The sequence below is a fragment of the Macrotis lagotis genome, chromosome 1 (genome assembly GCF_037893015.1).
Source record: "Macrotis lagotis isolate mMagLag1 chromosome 1, bilby.v1.9.chrom.fasta, whole genome shotgun sequence".
Classification (NCBI taxonomy): domain Eukaryota; kingdom Metazoa; phylum Chordata; class Mammalia; order Peramelemorphia; family Peramelidae; genus Macrotis; species Macrotis lagotis.
The window spans coordinates 425,045,860-425,069,097 of record NC_133658.1 but is presented as its reverse complement, the minus strand read 5'-3'; the positions used below and the strand labels follow the sequence as shown (position 1 = coordinate 425,069,097).

The 23,238-nt window shown below is 38.6% G+C and overlaps 1 protein-coding gene across 5 annotated transcripts in view; it reads right to left on the bottom strand.

The window, feature by feature from the left end:
• The window catches only part of EVL (Enah/Vasp-like), a 274,426-nt gene that overhangs the window by 68,948 nt on the left and 182,240 nt on the right, over nt 1–23,238 (bottom strand). For all 5 annotated transcript variants that reach the window (XM_074213076.1, XM_074213074.1, XM_074213077.1 and 2 more), the window contains one exon: nt 20,748–20,925. In XM_074213076.1, coding sequence (XP_074069177.1) covers nt 20,748–20,925 — 178 coding nt within the window. The remainder of the gene's footprint in view (nt 1–20,747; nt 20,926–23,238) is intronic.

Below are 23,238 nucleotides of genomic sequence, written 5' to 3'. Positions count from 1 at the left end.
TGCCTGAACCATTCCAACAGCCTCTCAATAGTTCTTCCTGCCCTTATTCCCCATCCCCTTTCATCCTCATACTGCTACCACACTAATCTTAAAGCATAGGTCTGGTTGTGTCACTGTTCTGCTCAAATCTTTCATTAGCTTCCTACTCTCAAATCAAATCAATTCAATCATCAAGTAAAGTCTGAATTTCTTAGCTTGCCACTCAAGGTCCTCCCTAATCTTTCATCACCTTATCTTTTTGGACTTATTGTATATTATTCCCTTCAATGGGCTCTATAGTCCCTGCCAAGTTGCATTATTTTCTTCTCCCCATCACCCCATTCCACAATACCTTGCAGTTTCTTGACTCTGCTCTCACTGTTTCCAGTGCCTGACATAATTTTCCTTTTGTCTACTGAATTCCTTCATAAATGGCATCTTTTAGGTCATCTTTTCTACTCCCAATCCATAATGCCCTTTTCTCCTGCTACTTCTTACAGCGTTTTGCTCCTGACTTTCTAATGTACAACTCATGCTTTATTATGAATTGATGATGTTTGTCTTTCTCTCTCAAAGAAGACCATGACATCAGGGGAGGTGATGCCATGACTAGCATATGAATTGGATTTGAGTGAGGGGTGCTATGTTCAGCCTCACTTTTTCCTCCAGAGCCATCTGGGTCCAGTGGTCACTTATGAATCAGGATGATTGGAGACAGACCTGGATGTGAGGCAATCAGGATCACACAGCTAGTAAGGGTTACACAACTGGTAAGTTTATGAATTCCACATTTTTCTACCACTCTCCCTTCCCCCCCCCCCCCCTTGGCGGTGAACTTGTCCAGAGTCACACAGCTAGTAAGTGTCAATAGATTCGAACTCCTATCCTCCTGATTTTAAGGCCAGTGTACCACCTAGCACAAGAACTGTTCGCACTCCTCTCCCTCCCAACTGAACAAAAACTACACCAGGTAGTTAGGTGCTCTGTCTTACTTCAGTCAAGTTTTTTTTATCAGGGAGAGGCATAATGCTCTAAACTTTTCTTTTTCTTCTTTAAGTTTGGTTAATTGAATTAAACAAGGTAGTAAATGTCGACCAGTGATGTATGGGGCAGTGAGGTGGTGCAGTGGGTAGAGTGGTTGACCTGGAGTCAGGAAAAGAGGCATCTTCTTGAGTTCAAATCTGGTCTCAGACCTGGGCCAGTCACTTGTCCCTGTTTGCCTTAGTTTCCTTATCTATAAAATGAACTGGAGAAAGAAATGGCAAATGGCAAACCAGTATCTTTGCTAAAAAAACCCCAAATAATGTCACAAAGAATCAAACACAACTGAAAAAAATGACTGAATAAATACAAATGTTAGAGTACTAAGACCTGAGGTGAGAAGAGCTGAGTTCTCTGACTCTTAGAGCTGGAAGACACCACAGAGGTCATTTAGCCCCAACTGTTCCTCTGCTGAGAAATCTCTCTTTAGAACATCCTCATGAAATGGTTATCCAGCCTTGTCCTGAAGCCTGGAATGAATAAGATCCTCATTTCTCCCTCTCAGAAACTTGTTCTTCTTCTTTCAAGATTCAGCTTGCATACTACCTCTTCCACAAAGCATTTCCTGCCCCCTCCACCTAGTTGTTAGGTCCCTCACCTTCCCTAACTGATGTTGTATTTACATACTTGTGTGCATGTCATAGCCAGTCTCCCCCAACCACACATTTCACACAGTAGAATGTAACCTCATTGAAGGCAGGTGCTGTCTTCACTTTGGTATATTCAGCATCTGACAAAATTCTCCATACACTGTAAGTAATTATTATGTGTTAAATTTAATTTAAGTTGAAAATCTCTAATAAGTGGAAATATTACTTTCTATGGTAGTTCATTCTACTTTTGAATAGCTATGTTAGAAGATTTTTCCTTTTATTGAGCCCAAATCTGCCTCTTTACAATATTTATCCATTGTTCCTGGTTCTTGCTTCTGGGACAAAGCAGAATGAATTTAACTCCTGTTCTGTAAGATGAGTATTCAAATACTTTCAGATAATTCTCAGATTCTTCTCAAAGCCTTCTCTTCTTCTTGTTAGCCATCTTCAGGTCTTCTAACCTGTCTCTGTACATTATGATCTAAAGGCCCTTTCCCATTTAGATCACCATCCTCTGCATGTTCTTCAGTTTTAGTATCTTTTCTCAAATATGGTTCCTAGAACTAGACAGAGCATATCACATGAGATAGACTTTCATTTCTCCCAGATTGGGCACTTTGTCTATTTTATTTTTGAATTTTATTTTATTTTTTCCAACTATCTGCAAAGATAGTTTTCAACATTCATCTTTTTGTAAGGTTTTGAATTCCACATTTTTTTGCCTCTCTCCTTTTCCTCCTCCCTCTCCATGACGGAGAATAATCTATTTTATTTTTAAGCTTTTTTCATTTAAGCAGGAAGCTTCCTGATATGAAAGAAATGAAGAGGAGGAAGACTCCAGAGTTTTAATTGTTCAGTCATTTTTCAGTTGTGTTCAACTATTCATGACCTCATTTAGGTTTTCTTGGCAAAGATATTGAAGTTGGGTTTGGCATTTACTTCTCCATTTCATTTTACAAATGAGGAAATTTAAGCAAATAAGGTTAAGTGACTTGCTCAGGGTCACACAGCTAGGAAGTGTCTGAGATCAGATTTGATCTTTTAAAGATATGTCTTCCTGACTCCAGGTCTACCACTCTAACCAATACCTCATCTAGCTGCCCATACTTTGCCTATTTTAAATGTAGTCACAGATTAAAAAAAATAGAACTGGAAGGCATTTTAGAAATCATTTTATCCAACTCCCTCATTTTTTCAAAAAGAGGAAAATGAATTCTAGAGATGAAGTGATTAGTGCCTCCTACCTAAAACTATACTGCCTCAGAACTCAGTGTTCTTTCTACCCCATTAAGCTACTAGTAACCTGCCCAAATGTCATGTTTGGCCACTTTAGAGATTCCTTTTCTTATACGGATATGAGAGAAATGGATCACTGGAGTTTCTAGTTGTTTATATTTGTCATTCTTCTTTAGCAAGAACAGGTACTCCTTTACAATTTATCTTGATCTCTTCCCTCTTTTTGAATGAATTTGTTTCTCAGGGATGTGGCTAATTATGGTTCTTTACATTTTACAGGATGACTTAAAACAATACTGGGAACTGCATGATAGAGAAATCATTATGATTTCTCAGTTCTCATGGGTCTGAGGAAAGAGTATTAAATAAGAAAATTCTCTTTAGTATTGTTATTGTTGCTATTTTTATGTTGGATCTGGACTTACAATTTATTTCCCCTATTAGGCTGTAAGCTCCTTCTGCAGAGGAATTCTTTTCATTCTTAAAAATTGTATCCCCAATGTCCATCAATTGGGGAATGGCTGAACAAGTTATGGCATATGAATGTTATGGAGTACTATTGTCCTATTAAAAAAACCATGAGCGGTCGGGCTTTAGAGAAGTATCAAAAACTTGCATGAATTGATAGTGAACGAAGTGAGCAGAACCAAGAGAACATTGTTTACATTGACAGCAATACTGTGAGATGATCTTGATAGATGAAGCTCCTCTCAGCAATTCAGTGATCAAGAACAATCCTGAGAGACCTGTTAAGGAAAATGTCATCTACATTCAAACTATGGATTCATAAACTTGCAAATACTGTTATTCCTTCCACATGGCTCAGCAGTTAGGGGGTATAGTGCCCCTGTGATCTAGAAAATCTGCATAAAATTTTTTGACCTTCCTTTCATGCCAGAGAAGTCTGAACTGTTATGGTATTAAAAGATAAAATATGTTGATATGATACAACAGAATACTAGACATGTATTTCATGCATGTTTGAGTTTTTCCTGTGTCATCCATTGGTCTACATGTGTTGTTTGAGGTTTCTACAAAACTCCCTGGAAGTTCCTATTTTTTTTTTTTTTTGCTTGTTTTTGCAAGGCAATGGGGTTAAATGATTTGCCAAAAGTCACACAGCTAGATAATCATTAAGTGACTGAGGTCACATTTGAACTCAGGGTCCTCCTGAGTCCAGGGCTGGTGTTCTATCCATTGTGCCACCTAGCTGCCCCACTTTTTAATTTCTTATGCCAACCTGTGATATAGTGAAATTGAGATGGGGAAGTTGTGATATGGAAGGGATATATATATATATATATATATATATATATATATATATATATATGTATATATGATATGTACATAAAAAGTAAGCTATTTACAGATAAATAGGAGATACTTAACTGAGAGAAAGCAGTGGAATTTTAGAAGGGTTTAAAAAGTAGAATATTAGAAGAGGATAGGAAAGCATTCCAGGCTTGGGGAAGGGACAAAAAATGCCTGGAGCCAAGAGATGGAGTATCTTATTTGTGGAACTGCTAGGAGACCAGTGTCACTAAATAAAAGAGTATATGTTAGGGAATAAGATGTAAGAAGATTGGAAAGATAGGAGGGGTGCTAGTTTATGAAAGGCTTAGAACATGGAACTGCAGTTAAGAGAAAACATCCCAACAGAATTTATTGAGGGGGGATGGGGGAGATTAGACCTGTGTTTCAGTAAAATCACTTTAGTGGCTAAATGGAGGATAGATTGGAGTGGGGGAGGAGTGGGATCCATGGGAAGTTTGTGGAGGGATTAAAAAGGTTTGGAGGAGTCACTGTGGAGAGTGGGGCAGACCCAAGAAGCAGAATTTTGCAATAATCCAGGTGATGAGGGCTTGCACTAGAATATTGGCAGTATCAGAGGAGAGAAGGAGAACTATTTGAGAGATACTGCAAAGGTGAAATCACCTAGCCTCAGAGATAGTAAGGAATCTAGGATGACTCCTAGGTGGTGTGCCTGAGGAATTGAGGATGATGGTAATGAGAAAGATTGGGGGGGGCGGGGGAATATGATAATGAGTTCTGTTTTGGACAAATTGAGTTTAAAATGTCTGCTGAATATCAATTCAAGGTGCTGAAAGGTAGTTGGAGATTTGAGGATCATCAGTATTGAAATGGTAATTAAATTAATTGGAGCTGATCAAGTAAAGTAGTATAGAAGGAAAAGAGAAAAGAACTCTGAAGGACCATTATGAAAATTACTTGTGATCTGTAGGAAGCTCCAACTAAAGAGAAAGAGGAGTGGTTAGATACATAAGGAGGAAAGTGCTAACCCAAAAACCCAAGGAGAAGAGGGTAGTGATCACCTGTGTCAAAGTTTGCAAAGACATCAAGGAGACTGAGAAAAGATCATTGGATTTGGTAACTAAGAGATCATTAGTAACTTTGGAAAGTGAAATGGTAAGGTCCCTAAATAGAGAGAGAGAGAAAGGCACCTACAGTGTACAGCTTTTTCTAGGAGTTGAGTTAGAAAGGGCAGAAGAGATATAGGACAATAGTGGGGACGGAAGGATCAAGTGAAAGGTTTTTCAGGATGGGGGAGAGACGGGCATATTTTTAGATATTTTAGACAATAGGAAATGAGCCAGGGAGAAGAAGAGGGGGATGGAGGTGGGGGGGGGATTGATAGAGGAGGAAATCTACTGGAGGAGATGGGATGGGTTGGGATCACATGAACTGGTAGAAGGATAAACTCTGTTATCACGTGAGATAGGGCAGAAGGAGAAGATAATGGCAGAAGGCTCCAGAGTGATAGATAGGAAATGAGGAAGAAGGATCTCATGACAAATTTTGGAGTAGAATATTGATGAATTTAATTACAATATTATAAGTGCTTAGCTTGGATTTTGTGTAATTGACAGCAAATAGTTAAATTCTGTGCCCTTCTGAAGTAAACTGTCAAATCTGGTGCTGACCTTGTGAAGAAAAGACTTAAACAAAAAGTATGTTATTCCCATGGGAAGAGTTTTTCTATCACTCATGAGAAACTGCTTCCTTGAAACAGGTACCCAACATCTGGGCACCCTGTGTCCTGCCAATTGGACAGGGAGGTGAATAAATGACAGGATTAAATTTGATATTTTAAGAATTTGTCTTGGATTGTGAGAGGGAAAGTGGGTAGGGGGGAGAATTGTTTACTTAGGCATGGGTACAAGCTGACCTTAATTCCCTGATTTATTTTGTAAACTCCAGCATGAGAAAACAGACAGTAAGGTAAATCCTCACTGCGTATCTGTAGCACCTGGTGTATGCTCCCTCCTTCAGCCTGAGAAATGGAAATTCCCTACCTTCTCTTCCTTGAGAACTCACCTAACTTATCAGAAGCGGCTCAGATGGTTACATCCAAGAATTTTCATATATAAGCTCTGCCCTTAGCCTCAATAATCAATTAGTTTGATCCAACTGTCTCTTTCTACCTGACTGGAACAGGGTCCTTTGTCTCTTCCCGTGCTGTGAAACCTACACTGAACCCCTTTTCAGAATCCCCCCTGGGAATCCAGAACAATATGAGTCAAAGCTCTCAGTTGAGAGTGGGATCCATGGAAGGTTTGAAGAGGGATTAGAAAGGTTTGGAGGAGTCACTGTGGAGAGTGGGATAGTGGGTTGGTGAGGGGAGGCTAGTGTGCTTGCCTAGCAGCAGTAAGGGCCCAGTTGAGGTTGTATAACATAAATTTGTAGTGGACCCAGTCAGAACAGTTGTGTGATTTTTCTCCCGCTTTGTTCAACAGTTCATGTGTAGGTAAGAAGGTGACAAATGGTGGGGGTAATTCAAGATTGAAGCCCGACTGGGCATAATCAGTGATATGAAAAGAAGCAAGGGATTCAAGAGAGGAGGATCATATTAACCATCTCTCTTGCCAGTGTTTTGTCTATGGATTTCATAATCAGGCCAACTCTACCTTTATTTGGGTTGTATATTTGGGCAGTCCCTTCTTGTGTGACAATGGATAAATTACTTAACCTCTGATTGCCTCAACTGTAAAATGAGGATAATAGTACTCACCTCACAGAGTTGTTGTGGGAATAAAATAATATTTGGGTTTTTGTTTTTTTTTTTAGTTTTTGCAAGGCAATGGGGGTTAAGTGGCTTGCCCAAGGCCACACAGCTAGGTAATTATAATGTGTCTGAGGCCAGATTTGAACTCAAGTACTCCTGACTCCAGGGCCGGTGCTCTATCCACTGTGCCACTTAGCTGCCCCCTCCACTGTGCCACCTAGCTGCCCCCTCCACTGCACCACCTAGCCGCCTCCTCCACTGTACCACCTAGCCTCCCCCATAAAATATTTGTAAAAAAACAATCAAACCTCTATAAATGCTTATGTCCTTTCTTCCCTTCTTCCCTAGAAACTGTAGAGATAATTCCTTCTTTCCTTCCTCCTTTCCTTCCTCCTTCCCTTCCTTCCTTCCCTCCCTCCCTGTAGAGGGAAGGCAGGGGACTTAGCCATCTGAATCGGTCATGCAAGGGGTTAAGGAGTTCTTCCAGCTCACAGCTTATGAGGTCTCTGTTATCTGTCTGTGAGTTCCATTATTAATGAGTGTCACTGTACATTATGCAGCATGATAATAAAGACACCGCCTATTGTCTTGCTGTAGAGGAAGGGTTCTGGCTATGGTAGAAACAGCTGTCTGGCGGTGTTAACTAAGATAATTAGGACAAATGTCCAGGTCTTCCCACCATCCTTGGATTATAATGTTTATGGCATCTCTGGGTTCCTAGCCACACCTACTAGTCCAGTAGTCACTGTAAATCACATTTCTATAATGCCTTAAACACTATCCTTATAACAATCCTGTGAGATGGCAATGGAAGCAGTAGTATTCCCTTTTAATAGATGAAGAAACTGAAGCTCAAAGAGGGAAGCCACTTGTTTATGTTTACATGGCCAGTAAATATCAGAGGCAGGATCTGAGTCTTCTGAGTCCAGACTCTAGTTCAGGTGTGTGTCCAACCCTTGGCCTGCAGTCTGCACATAGTTCTCATAGCCCATTCATGCTACCAGCATTGAGAAACTGGAAAATGAAGGAACATTGAGAGCATGTGCCAACCAGCTTTGCAATATCACAGACCAGCTTAACTCTTAATTTAACAGGGCTCTACTTTTTCACATAACTAACATTGTAGAGTTTTTTTTGGGGGGGGTTGTTTGTTTTTATAAAAAATATGCATATTGGAATTAGGATTTTTATTTTAAAACATTATATGACTCATTGTAATTGCAACAGACAATTTTATTGTTTGCAGCTTTAACTGCTATTTTGTTCCAGGAGTTTAAGAATAGATTTTAAGATTTTAGAAAACACCAACTGTATTTCAGTATATTTGCTATTCTGTTCTCAGTTGACATCAATACTTTGCCTGCAAACTTGCAAATAGAATGTTTAGCGTTCCAATAGGATATGCAATTTAAAGAAAAATTTGTGCAAGTGCTTTTATTGGACTTTTATAAGTTGTACCTGACAAAAGGAAAAATATCTAGCATTTCATGAACATGTTCATAATGTATCTTTTGGGGAATATGTATTTTGCAAGCAACTTTTATCCCCTCGAAGCATACAAAAAGTAAAAATGGAATAAAAATTTCAGACAAGTGTCTTGAAAATATTCTTTACATCGCTACAACCTCTATCCAACTAGATATAAATGCATGACTGTCAAAAAAGTAGGCTCTATGTTCACTAAAAAAATGGCATATTCTTGTTTTTTGTTTAAAAAGCAAATGCTTTATTATTATGCTCATTTTTATTATTGTAATTCATTACATTTCATTACACTTGATTACATTTTATTATTGTACTCATTGGTAATATGGGTTACATTGTAGTCATAAGTAAATATTAAATTCTACATGTGGCCCTTGACAAATTTTTGTTGGGTGAGTGGCCCAAAAGAGCTAAAAGGTTGGATACCTATGATCTAGCTCTTTCTTTCATCACTTCTCCCACAGATTATTTTAATCATCTTCTATCTAGTCTCCCTGTTTCCAGCCTCTCTTCCCCCTGCATGGGTTATATTGAGTCAGCTCCCCAAGGTAAGGCTAAGTTGATTAAATCACTTTCCTGCTCAAAAGCCTTCAATTTATTCCCAAAGGTGACTAGACAAAATGTCTGGTATCCTAGAACTTTTATGATGTAACTCAGTTTACATTTGTAGTTTCCTTTCCCTTCCCATTGCAGTCAAACTGGATTGTTGTTTTTTGAACATTTCTACTTTCCTGTCTTCACACCCTTGATTCTAACACTACTCCTCATACTTAGAATCCCTCTCCTAGCAGCTCTTCCAGGTGAAAATCTACTCATCCCTCAAGGTTCGACTAAATTGCTACCTCCTCCATGAAACCTTTCCTGATGCCCCTTTCAATTTCTCCATCCCAAGTGATTCCCTACTTTCCTGGGACTATCAGAACACTTTGTGCTTTTCATATGCACTTAAGTTTTTATCTGTTTTTGTTTCTTATTCCCCTCATGTTTTACATTCCTTAAAGGATGAGCCTGGCTCTCGTGATATAGAGGAAAACATAGTAGACTTAGACCAGAGAGAAGAGTTCAGATTTGTGGGTCAACCCTTATTAAGGCTGTGACCCTGAAAAAAAATACAAAGTAGGTGCTGTAGAAATTATTGCTAGCATTATGATTTTAATAATTTTTAAAAATCTTTTTATATTTAAGGCAATGGGGTTAAGTGACTTGCCCAAGGTCACACAGCTAGGCAGTTAAGTGTCTGAGGCTGGATTTGAACTCAGGTCCTCCTGACTCTAGGGCCAGTGTTCTATCCACTGCATCACCTAGCTGCCCCTGATTTTAATTATTTTTTAAAAGACTTGTTCTACCAATCTCATCAGGAACTTCAGGAGCTACTCCAGACTCTAGTCTCATTACTAATTGGCATAGGAGCTTTGACCTGCTCTGTTTCAGACTCAGGCTGGTTCTATCCCTCCTTAGGCAATTTGTTGGTACTTTTCTCTTCCTTCCCCCTCCCACCTGACTATCCAGGACTCACTATATTAATATTTTTTAGGTTACTATTTTTAAAAAATATTTTATTTTTTCCAATTACACATAGAGACAATTTTTAAATTTTGAGTTCTGGATTTTCTCTTTTCCTTCCCCCTTTCTAAGATGGTAAAAATTTGATATTATTATATTAATATTTAACTTAGTTTAGACACTTGATTGTCTTAGCCCACTGCAACTCAGAGAATTCTTGAACTGAGCTCAAGAGTTCTATTTACGCAATCTGAGAATATAGGTATGTGCCCAACTTACATGAAGATTCTTTAAAAAAGACCTAAAATCACTTGCAGAAATCACTCCAAACCCAGAGGCCACACCTTGGACAACTTGTATTTGAAGAGGAACATCCTTTATAATCGTCTCATCAAGACATAAGGTAAAGGCCCCCAGTGAGTGGAATATGCTGCCACCAAAGTTAGTTCATGACACTTTGGGCTGGTTCTAATTGTTGGGAAGTTTTTCTTCAAATATAGCAGAAACCTGCCTATCTATAACCACTATTTCTGCTCTCAGGGGTCAAGCAGATAAACTTAATTATTGTCTTTTCCTTCTGAGATATGATTACCTTATTCTTCATATTTGTCTTCCCAGTGCCTAGCATAATGCATAGAAAATTTTCAGTTTCAGTTGTTTTTCAGTTTTGTTCAACTCTCATTGCCCCATTTAGAGTTTTGTGGCAAAGATACTGAAATGGTTTCCGTTTCCCTTCCTGCTCATTTTATAGATAAGAAAACTGAGGCAAACAGGACTGAGTGACTTGCCCAGGTAGCATGGAATTATGAATGTCTATAGATTGATTCCATGTGAATTTCCTTTGACTACTGGAAGGTAGGTGTAACATCTTTCCTCAAGTCTACCTTTTCCTTTAAGCTAAATGTTCCCCATTCCTTCATTTGACTTTAATGGAGTCTGAACTCTTGCATCTTCTCCATTATGAGATTCACTTTTATGGACATCATCATCATCATAATCATAGCTAAAATAAATATGGCACTATTACTTTGCAAAATGCTTTATATATATTATCTCATTTGATCCTGCTGACGTGCTATAATCCCCACTTCACAAAAGAGGAGAATAAGCCTGAGAGATGTTAGCTGACTTTCCTAGTATCATGCAGCTAGTATGTGATGTCTCTACTGATTTCTACTCCATGGTCAATCCAATATGCTACTTACCCTCCAAGAGTAGCTGCTCTGGCCTGTCATCATTCTTTCTAAAATTTAATGACTAGAACTAAATATAATATTTCTCTTAGTGTTTGACGATGGTAGACTATGGTTCTCACCACTCTTGTTCTATATAGCGTAATATTTTTAGTATAGCCTAAAATTACATTAACTTTTTGTACTTCCGCACAAGGCCACAAAGAGGGAAACACAACCTGTGTTTAGAGGCCACTGGTAATATATATATATATATTTTTAGGTTTTTGCAAGGCAAATGGGGTTAAGTGGCCAAGGCCACACAGCTAGGTAATTATTAAGTGTCTGAGACCAGATTTGAACCCAGGTACTCCTGACTCCAGGGCCAGTGCTTTATCCACTGCACCATCTAGCCACCCCATTACATTTTGTTTTAACCAGTGTAGGAAAAAATTGAACTTAGCATTTAGTTAGTAAGAATAGCAATTTTAAGCAGAAAGCTTTGTCGCCTACTAGTGGTCATACCCCATTTGAGCTTCTCCCTTGACCAATTATGCCATACTCTGTATCCTGTCCAACTATATTAAGTTATTACCTTTTGGTGTTCTGGGTCACCTCCTTTTGCTTTTCTCAACTAAAATTTTTTTTTCTTTTTGTTTTTGCCAGGCAGTGGGGTTAAGTGACTTGTCCAAGGTCACACAGTTAAGCAAATGTCTGAGGTCAGATTTAAACTCAGATCCTCCTGGCTCTAAGGTCAGTGCTTTATCCACTGCCCCACCTAGATGCACCTCTCTCATCTGAATTTATCTTATGAAATTTATTTGAGACTGTTTTATGTTAAATGACTCATTTTAATATTACACTGTTGACTCATATTAAGCTTGTAGTTCACTAAAACCCCTGGATCATTTTCCTCTTGTATTGGTTGTCCAATAATACTTTCTTCATCTTATACTTGAAAAGTTGAATTTTAACTAAAGGGAAGCCCATTAGCAGAAGAAGAGCTGAATAAGCTGTGGGGTGTGTGTGTGTGTGTGTGTGTGTGTGTGTGTGATGGAATATTATTGTGTTATAAGAAATGAAGAAATAGATGATTTCAAGAAGACATGGAAAGGCTTGTATGAATCTCTTGCTGACCTCAGATCTTGCATCACCAACTACTTTTCAGACATTTCAAACTGGATGCCTAGTAGACTTCTTAAATAAAAAGTATCCAAAAGAGTACTCATTATCTTTCCCCCAAACCTTCCCTCCCACCCTCTTTCTCCAATTCCCCCCCCCTTACCTTTTATTGTAGAAGGCAACACCACCCTTCCAGTCCTTCAGACTCACAAATTCATTGCCATCCTTGATTCTTCATTCCCCATATTCTATCTGTTGCCAAAGCCTGTTGATTTTATCTTTGCAACATCTGTTGAATACAACCCCTTCTTTCCTCTGACTCTCATCACTCTCACTACCCAATACCTAGTAACTGCTCACCAGTGGATTGGCCTGCCTCAAGTCTCTCCCCACCCCAAGTCAGGCAGTCACCAAAGGGATTTTCCTGAAGTGAACTCCACTCTGCCATCCACCTGCAGGGACTGTTGTAACTTTTCTTTCTTTCTGCTCAAATGAATTTTTCCTTTTCTTTCTGTTTCTGGGTTATATATTCTAAAGCCATATGGCCCTTGGAATGTAGAATTCTAAAGAGACAGCCAATGAAGGAATTTGTTTTAATACACGTATTTATTACAGATAATTTGTTTTTCTTTCCTTTTTCTCTTTCAAAGGAGTGGGGGGTGAGTGGGGGGAGATAATAGATTTCTGTTCATAAAGTTTTTGTGGTTTGTTTTTTTTTTTTTTAAAAGGGAGTGTGTGTTTTAGATGTGAACTGTTGCATTTTCTGAATGAGGTCATAGTACTGTATTTTGGTTTAATTTTTACACACCATTACTAAGGGTTTTCTGGAAATGTTTATGATGAAAAAATAAAACACATCAATAAATTTTTTAAAAAAATGTAAATATAGAAAATTACTTTTTTCCTATTAAATTCCAGTTAGATATTATGCTAGGCCTGAAATCTGGAAGATTCATCTTCTTGAGTTCAATTCTGGTCTCAGACCTTTACTACTTGTGTGACCCAGTGACTTAGCAAGTTGCATAACCCGGTTTATCTCCATTTCCTTATTTGTAAAATGATCTGGAGAAGAAAATGGCAAAGCAAAGTATCTACTAAGAAAACCCTGGCTGGAGTCATAAAGAATTAGTAACAACTAAAATGACCAAACAAACAAGCAAATATTGTTATAAATTGTCAAGATCTTTTTTTGCATGCTAATTCTATTATCTAGCATGTTGATTATATTTCTCAGTTTTATGTCATCTGAAAATGTGAAAAAATGAAAACCATTCATGCCTTCATCTAAATCACTGATAGAAATAATGAAGAGCTAGGGTCAATAACAGATACCTGGAAACCTCCCCCACTAATTGACACAAAAACCATTAATAAGTCTGGTCATTCAACCTTTTGAATTGGACCCTACTGTAATCCACTGGGATTGTATGAGAAATTTAATCTTAATGCCTTACTGCAATTCTATGTTAACAACATTCTCCTGATCTATTCATCTAGTAACCCTGTCAATAAAAGGAATGAGGTTAATCTGGTATGACTTGTCCTTGGCTTTTAGGAATCATTTTCTAAATTACTTGTAGTTTGGTAAGGGCTCTTTCAAGTAAAAGAAAAAGGAAGGAAAAAAGAAAATCATTCACTTGTAGGCTGTTTGAATTTCTTATTATAACTATTATGATATAATTATCACATAATTATATCATTTCTCCATCGCCAACCACTATTTTTCATATATATTTACCACCCACAATACTTAACACTGGATCTTATTTGGGGTAAGGAATCAGATAAATAGAGCTAGGTATCACTTTTTTAAAAGAACTTTATTTTTTATTTTTTGAGGGCAATCAAAGTTAAGTGACTTGCCCAGGGTCACGCACCCACATTTGAACTCAGGTCCTCCTAATTCCAGGGCCAGTGCTTTATCCACTATACCACCCAGTTGCCCCTAGGCATCAATTTTTAATAAACCTTAAACAAAAAAATTCAACTCAAAATTAGTTATATTAGATGATTACAATTCATTTGACAAAGTTATTCTCCTTCAAATATCCAGCTCCTTTAATGCATTTAAAATAAAATAAAGTCTGATTTAGAAAAAATTGATCTTATTATGTACCTAAAATCACAGGATCATAGAGTTAGAGAAGGAACCCAAAAAGTTATTGGTCTAAGAGGTCTAAGTTCCTCATCTTACAGATAAGGTTGGGGCAGAAAGGAAAGGTGAATAAGGGAATAAGCATTTATTAAATATCTACTATGTTAAATACTTTGCAAATATTTGATCCTAAAAGCAACCCTGAGAGGTAGAGGTCAGTCTGATCCCCATTTTATAGTTGAAGAAGATAAGGCAGACAAATGACTTGCCCAGAGTCACACAACTAGTATTTGTCTGAGGCTATTTTTGAATTCTGGTCTATTCTGACTCCAGTCCTAGCATCCATTCTATTTCACCCTCTAGCTGTCTTCCTGACTCTAAGTCTGGTGCTCTAGTCATTTCTACATGCTACCATCTCTATGGTAATTTGGGAACCAAGTATCATAAGGGAAAGCAGTGATTCCCATCTTGGTTTTGTGCTACACATGCTCATATAACATTAACAATAATGACAATTACAGCTAACATTTTGATAGTGAATTAAGGTCTTAAAAGTGTTTTTCCTCACAACAATCCTATGAGTTAGGCAGTGCAAATATTATGCTCCCCATTTTTCAGATGAGTACACTTAGGCCCATAAAAATTACACTGGGCATCAGATTTTAAGACAAATACTTTTTCCAAGGAATTGCACTATTGAGATGAATATTTCAGTGGGCTTGGTGAAATTACAAAGCAAATTCATTTTTAACAAATATAATCACATCTAATGGGCATTTTTAGGAGATGAGAGTAACGAGAGATCAAACCAACAGTGATAATTTAGTCATAGTTTATAGAATCATTGAATCTAGTGATGGCAAGGACCCAGGATAACATATGGGTCAACTTCCTAAAGACAGAAATTCTCTTTATAGCATTCTTGGCAGATGACCCTTCAACTTCTATTTGATCATCTCTGTCATCTTACTATCTCTTGTGAGGGATATTCTATTATTCAATGGCTCTGATTATTGGGAAGTTCTTCACATTGGACCCAAATATGCCTTCCACAATTAGTCCTAGTTCAACTCTTCAGGGCCAAACAGATAGATACAAACATCATTTTTGTTGTGGTTGTTCAGATATTTTTTCTTTTGTGTCTGACTCTGTGACCCCATTTTGGGTTTTCTTTTTCTTTTCTTTTCTTTTTTTTGGCAAAGAGACTGTTTTCAGTTAGTGACCTCTTCTTCCTGAATAGTCTTTCTCATTCTCCAAGAATATCTTGTTCTGAAGGGACTGAGGATCCAGTTGTGGTTTAAGCTGGTTTTTCATTTCCTTCTCCAGCTTGTTTTTACAGATGAGGAAACAGAGGCAAATCAGGTTAAATGACTTTCTGGTCACATATCCAGTAAATGTCAGATTTGAACTCAAGAAACTGAGTCTTCCCAATTCCAAGCCCAGTGCTCTATTCACTTTGGCATCTAATTACCCCCAAATATGACTTATCTAGTACCATTGTATAAGGCTGGAGAAGAAAGGAAGGACTGGCTAATTTATTTTGGTATATGATGAATCTCATCCCTCCTAAGCCCTCTAGGAAGATAAGGTAATCTTGGCATATGCACAAAAATCAGCCTATACCAGCTTAAACAACAACTGGATCCTCAGTCCCTTTAGAACAAGATATTCTTGGAGAATGAGAAAGACTATGCAGGAAGAAGAGGTCACTAACTGAAAATAGAAGTTCCCAGAACACTTTGAGAGTGACAACAAAATGACAGGAAGAATTTAACTTGCCAACAGATGGCTGATAAAGACCCCTGCTCACTCTTGTCATAGATTCCTTCAGGAAGTAACTGAGGGAAATCCAACCTTTTCAGTATTTCTCAGGGTTTCTGTCTAAAGACAGGGATTTTGTTGACTAATTTCTCTTCTGTGAAGTGGTGAGGCAGCCCACAGACCTCTCCAGACAAACAGTATTTATAGAACTGGAACTGGAATTGGAATCACAAACACACAACATGTCAGGGTTGATAGGGATAGAAGTCATCAACTTATCTATCTTCTTCATTTTACTGATGAAGAAACTGAAGGTGAGAAAGGGAAAGGTGATTTGTACCTTCATACTCACTAATCTCTCTTTTATGATTGTTCATTTATTCCTTTTAAAGAGAACCAACAAAATTACTCAGTGAAGTCTTGACTTGAGCATGAATTGGTTTAAGAGAGACAAAGTACCACAAAGTTGTCAGTCTCACTGTCCTTCAGAATCATCAAAATCCAGGGGCAGGATCAAAGGGAAGACAACTTGTGATGGCCCAGGATGCAGTGGAGGACCTTGTTGTCTTTGATGTCTGACCAAACTATATAATTCACAGTGCCTGCTTCAGCCACCTTCAAGGCTGCTGAAATAAACTGTTTTCATCTTCCTATTCCCTGGAGTGGGATTGGAGAGGAGGGAATCTTTTCATGCTCAGGATAGCCATTCCCTTCTACCTCATGATGGATTTGAAGTTTGGTTATCCTCAACTTGGTTTATACCATTTGCTAACACAATTTACAGGTTTTATTGCGATGTGGTTGCTGCTACAGTTACTTGGAATCCAAAAGGGAGAGTTAGATGAACCCTAAAGGTGGTTAGCCTTATACCAATTACCTTCTACAATAGTTATTTGCATAATTCATGAGGATGTAAACACCTTGAGTACAGGAATGGTTTTCTTTTTGTCTTTGAACTCTGAGAGGCAGCACAGTAATTTCATTGGTATGAGAAGTGAGAAATTCCTTTTACCAACGCAGATTTGTATCTGTAATTCAACTTGTTCAGTTTAGAGACTTGACTGGGGTAAACTTGAGAAGACTGCAGTGAGTAGACTCAGGTTTGGAGTCAGAAAAACCTAAATTTAAATTTGGTCTCTGACACTTACTAACCATGTGACGCTGAGCAAGACCCTTAATCTTATTTGCCTCAGTTTCCTCATCTGTAAAATGAGCTGGAGAAAGAAATTTCAAACCATTCTAGTATCTTTGCCAAGTAAACTCCAAAGAATTGGACATGACTGAACAACAACACACAGCCAGTATGAGGTACAGGTGGGGCTTGAACTCTTCCCTTCCTGACTGAAGTTAACTTTCTATTCTACCCCATGATGCATAATAGATACTTAATAATTGCCTATTTTATTGAACTCTTTGAAAACATTGAGTATAGGACTTCACCAGTTGCTGGATACTCAGGAAATATTTGTTGAACAGGATTACAATCTCAGTGATGAAGCCATTAGCCATCTAAATGCTTTATTTGGGAAAGGTGAGGTGTTAGGGCTAGGACAAAAGAAACCACCCTTTAACTTCTTATGAAACCAAGAGCACTTAAAGCAAAGTCTGCCCCTCGTGATTCAGTCTCCACTGTGTGATCTGCCTTATCTGTCAATAGCCACCACCCAAAGGACACAGAGAGCCCTGGTCACTGTAGCACTTGAGTTTCACCCAGGCAGAAGATAGATCAAATTACCTCCCTGTAATCCAATTCCTTACTCACTGAGGCAGATATTTCTTGCCCAGGCAGTTAGCCAGGATCCAGCACCAAAAAACATCCCCAACCTTCAACAAAGAAAATGTTAGGGTCTCAACAACTGCCATTTCCTTTCTAAGCCTGGTTATCTTTCCTTCCTCTGCCTCCTCTCTGTCCCCCTCAAAATCTATCTATAGCCACAGATGCCTTTAGAACCCAAAGGACCTTTCAGGACAACACTTCATTTTACAGAAGTTGTAACCAAGTCTCAGAGAAGTTAACTCACTGTACAAGGTCACATTAGTAGTAAGTAGCTACTAGAGTCAGAATGCGAACTTTAGTTTTCTAATTCCAAACCAGATGGTTCTTTCCACTACACCTCTCTGTCCATGGTATTTATCAGCTGTGTGATCTTGTGCAAGTCACTTAGCTAATCTGCCTTATTTTCCTTCTCTGTAAAATGAGGACAATCACAGAACTTTACCTCCCAGGGTTATTGTAAGGATAAAATGAGAAAATATATGTAAAGTGCTTTGCAAATCATAAAGTGCTATATAAAAGTTGTTATTAAAATTCTCTTCTCCTTTCCCTAACCAGCAATTAATAGTCTTAGAAAGTTGCCTGGGGTCACTGGGAGGGTAGGAGACTTGTTCAGGATCCCACAGCCAATACATGCCAGAAATGGGATTTTAACTTAGTTCTTTGTGTCTACAAGGCTGTTCTCTAGGTAGCAACACTACCTCTTAGCACAAATATGATTGTGTTAATTTTACAGATGAGGAGATTGAGACTAAAAAAGTGATAATTTGTTTCTGGTCATTTAGGTAGCAAAGGCCACAGTCTAAGCCAGGTCTTCTTAGTCTGAATCTAGTATTCTTTCTATCATGTCAAATAATGATGATCTTTTAGAATCCTCCTCTATTTCCTTTCATGAGGTGGAGATTCTTCTGGGATCTTGAGGGCTGAGTCAGACTACTACAAGCAAGCAGGACTCTACCCCACATGGAAGAGGCTACAAATACAGGTCGAACTATGTGCTCTAAATTTATCCTCTGAGGACTAGCTGAATAAATACAGTAGAATTCTTCACCAGAATTGGTGAATTGGATCATAACCCTGGGGTTAGAAAAGATCTCAGAAGCCCCAAACTTTTCAGATGAGGAAACTGAGGCAAATAAATGACTTCCAGGTCACAGTTAGTAAATGTCTGAAGTTGGATTTAGGTCTTCCTGACACTAGGCCATTCAATGTGCCACCTTGCAGCTTCTATCTATATTGTTTCATCTGACCCTCCCAACAATCCTGTGAGGTAGGTATTATTATTATTATTATTATTATTACTACTATTTTACAGATTGGGCAGGTGAAGAGAAGAGAGGTTTAAGTGACTTGCCCAGGGTCAGTGGTAGGATATGAATGCGGGTCCTATGTCTCCCAAGTCCATATTCTTTTTATTTTATACTATGCTGCTTACAGCCACACCAACCCACTGAGGCATAGAGAATGGGCTACAATCTGCATCTATGGAAGATGTTCCCTACATGAATTAAATAGCACCTTGCAACACTGATATAATAGTAATAATCACAAGACTCCACACTGATAGTGATCTAAGGTTTAAGGAACATAGTAATGGTTAGTAATTCATTCTACTCCTTTCCCTTTTTAAATTATTAATTATTTAATTATTTGAATTTTTCCCCTTTAACTGATTTTTCCCTCTCCTTCTTTCACCAGATGATTTTCAGAAGATAGATGACAGTTTCTCAGAAGACAGATGAGTTTCTCTCAGATAAGGCTCACACCTGGTCAATAGACTTCTCAGATTTGGGCCTCTGAGTTACCCACTGCCTACAAAAGCTAATTCACCACAAAATTGACCAGCAACTTCTACTCCTTCAGTGGTTTAAGACGCTTCTGACCCAGCTTGGGTTTTTGCAAGAACATATAACTATTGTCTAATATTTTAAGCTGCTCTCAGATGAGGAAGGCTCAGAGTTTGGCAGTGCTAAGATATTCGGTGGTTAAAGGAAACTTTTCAAAGGTCATAGGAAACCCACCAAGTCTTGGGCAGATATGTAGGCAGAGCTTTCTATATTTGTCAAAGTCCTGAAATAACCATATGGGGGCTGCACACTGAGACAGCAGGCGTGACATTCCCCACTCACTGTCTCCTGTCTAGTCTAGGCTCGGAGCCAATGATTTTCCACTATAAACTTCAATTTTATTGATAGTAATGTTTACACCAGACAGCAGGGGGGAAGAGCTATCCTCTCCAGCAGAGTAGCAGAAGCCCCAGTCATAAGATTCTCCTTTAGAACATATCCAGGCTAATGGAGGTAGAGCTACTGGGTTCCAGAATGTCTCCTTCTCCTTCTAAGACCGCCCACCTTCTCAACAAAGGATACACCATTTTGTTGTAGTTCAGTGCATATGGAAAAAACAGGATTTGGACTCAGAAAAGCAATGTAGTAAAAAATATTCCAGTAAGAGGGCCTGGTTTCAAATCCTGCCCCTGAATGTTTACTAATTTTTGTTTTTTTAACCTTTCTGGAACTCAGTATTCTTGTTTGTAAAATTTACAAAATTCCTCATCATAAAATTAGAAGATTGGACTAGATGGCTGCTGAGGTCTCTATCAATCATAAAACTATCATCCCATGACTTGTGTTCTACCACTAATTTCCCTTATGACTTTGGACACATATAGTATGTTTTCCTCATTTGAGGGACTCTATCCAATCTCATCCTACGAATTCTAGGTCACAGAAAGTAGGAAGAGGATTGTCAGGAAAGCATGAATAAATAGGTCTTGATGGGCAAGCAATCAAACATAGTTCTCACATGTGACAAGTAAAAGTCCGTCTTCACCTTTTATTCTTCCTTACCTTCCCCCTTCTTGGATATTCTAAAATTCCAGTTAATGCTAATCAGCCCCAACACAGAAAGTCCCAGGAGGGCAAGAAAATGGCCCCACATAGAACCCTTGGAGCCTGCTTACCTCCATCCTGGGAATTCATGATGTTCAGAGCAAAGAGCATTGCATTGGAGAAGGTGGTCGCTTCTTCCTTGCTGGCGAAATTCAAGCCATAGACCTGCCGGGCATCTCGCCACTGGTGAAATGTTGGCGTAGCCTGATTGTACTTCAGCCCTTTCACAATTGAATAATTGATCACGACCTGAAAGGGGGTGGGAGGGAGGAGAGACACGAGTAAATAAATAAAACTAGGCAAGTAAGAGGGTGGATGGAAGGTAGGCAAGTCGCTGCCCATGCAAGCTAGTATTGGACCAAAGAGCTTCAGGGGAAGATTTCTGAGCCTGAGGGAAGCAAGAGAGGGCAGGCTATCAGACTTGAACCTTGGTGCAGTTGGGGTTAGAGGCCCTGGCTTTGCCAAATACAAGCTAGGTGCCCTTAGGTGAGTTACCTTACCTCTGTGAGCATCAGATTTTTCATCTATTTTTTTGTTCTGAACTCTTGTCTCCATGCCTCTGCTATAGTTAAACTCTCAGATCCCTTTCAAATATTCAGTCAGTGTGTTTCTCATATATATGTAAAAGACATAGGTCCTGCCCTCAAGAAACTCACATGCTCACCTGAAAAATTATACGATACATAAATGATAAAAGGTAGGTTATAATAAAGCTAATGAATACTAGGTACATAATAAGTTCTTAATAAATGCTTGCTGACTGACCACTAAAATTTATTCTATTAAACTCATTTTATGATTCTGCCTTTAATCTACCTTCTTTCCTAGGCCACACATCACATTTCAACCCCTAATGCAATTCTATTATCATGCCACCCCTCTACACACAAACTCTTTAATAAAGATTTTCCACTGTTTTACAGAAAACTATAATTCCCGATCCTGACAGTCAAGGTTCTATCAAATCTGGTTCCAATGTACCAGTCCATCTTTACCTTCTGCTCTTTCCTTCAAGTAGTCTATATTCCAGTTCAGTTGGACCACTCATCCAGTGACATTTTGTTCTGAACTCATCTTCAAGACTTTGCTAATATTATCTTCATTGCTTGTAATGTACTATATGAGTGCTCTAGGAATCTGAGGAGGAGGGAATGAGCTCTGTGGTTGGAGGGAAAGGAGGAAGAGGCTTTCTGGGAATTTATAGCCCTCATACTTTTCTCAGTCCTCATCTTTTCTGACTTTACTGATCATTTGATTACTTCCCAGATATTCTCTTTTCTTTGTTTTTGCGTATGATGTTGATATTTCTTGGTTACCGTCTTAGAGGACTGAACTCTCCTCAGTCTCTTTTGTTGGGTCATCAACCATATCCTAAGCCTTTACTTCCCAAGGTTCTGTTATAGGTGCCTTTCTCTTCTTCCCTTACATCCTTTCTTGTTTTCCAAGAATTCTATCATCATCTCTATGCAGTTGGCCTTTGACTCTCTCTGTACAGCCCTAACCTCTTAAACTTCAGTCCCATATCACCAGCTAATGGTCATTTACTCAGCAAAATCATTAGCTTCCTCCACTGCACCCCCTTTCTAACTTCCCTTTTTCTGCTAAGGCTTCCATTATCCTTTCAATCACTCACATCGTCAAGCCTAGAATCATTCATGACTCTTCTCTCTCCTTCAACCGTGGTCCGCCCCATATTCCAGTTGCCAACTCTCACTAATTCTATGTCCACAACATCTCTGGCATGAGTCTGTTTCCCCTTCACTAAAATGGTCTCTACCATTCTGGCCCAGGCCTTCATTACCACTTGCCTGGGCTACTGTAATAGTCCCCTACATCATATCTTTCCCCTCTCCAATCCGTTCCCCACACAGTTGCCAAATTGATATTCTTTAAGCACAGCTCTGCTCTGTCATTCCTTGGCTCAAGAAACTTCAGAGGATTCTAATTGCATCCAGGAAAAATATAAATGGCATGGAATTAAAAACCTGTCAGTCTGATTCCATTCTACCTTTCCAAGCTTAATGCACATGGCTCCCCTTCATACGCTGCAGGTCATGACTTATTTCCTCTTCCCTACACACAGCATTGCATATCTTTTTTTTGTTTAAGTGTTTTTGCTCCTAGTTACTCATCATGTCTAGAATGTATTCCCTCCTTATTTCCATTTCTTAGACTTCCTAGCTTCCTTCATGTCTCAAGGCCTGCTCTGGTCCTCCTCACTGCTAATGCCTTCCCTCCCAAAATTCCTTTATATATGTTTAATAACTTTACAAATTGTTTAGAACCAAAAGAATGAATGTGTTTTAAAATCAATTTTTTTTTTTGTATCTTAGCTCCTGGCACATAGTTGGTACTTAATAAATAGTCATTGAATGGATGTTATATGGAGGTGATAAGATACTTATATTGTTGTTTTTTGAGTCATTTCAGTCTTGTCTGATTCCTTGTGACCCTCTTTGGGGTATTCTTGGCAAAAATACTGAAGTGGCTTGCCATTTATTTCTCTAGCTCATTTTACAGATGAGGAACCTGAAGCAAACAGGGTTAAGTGATTTGCCCAGG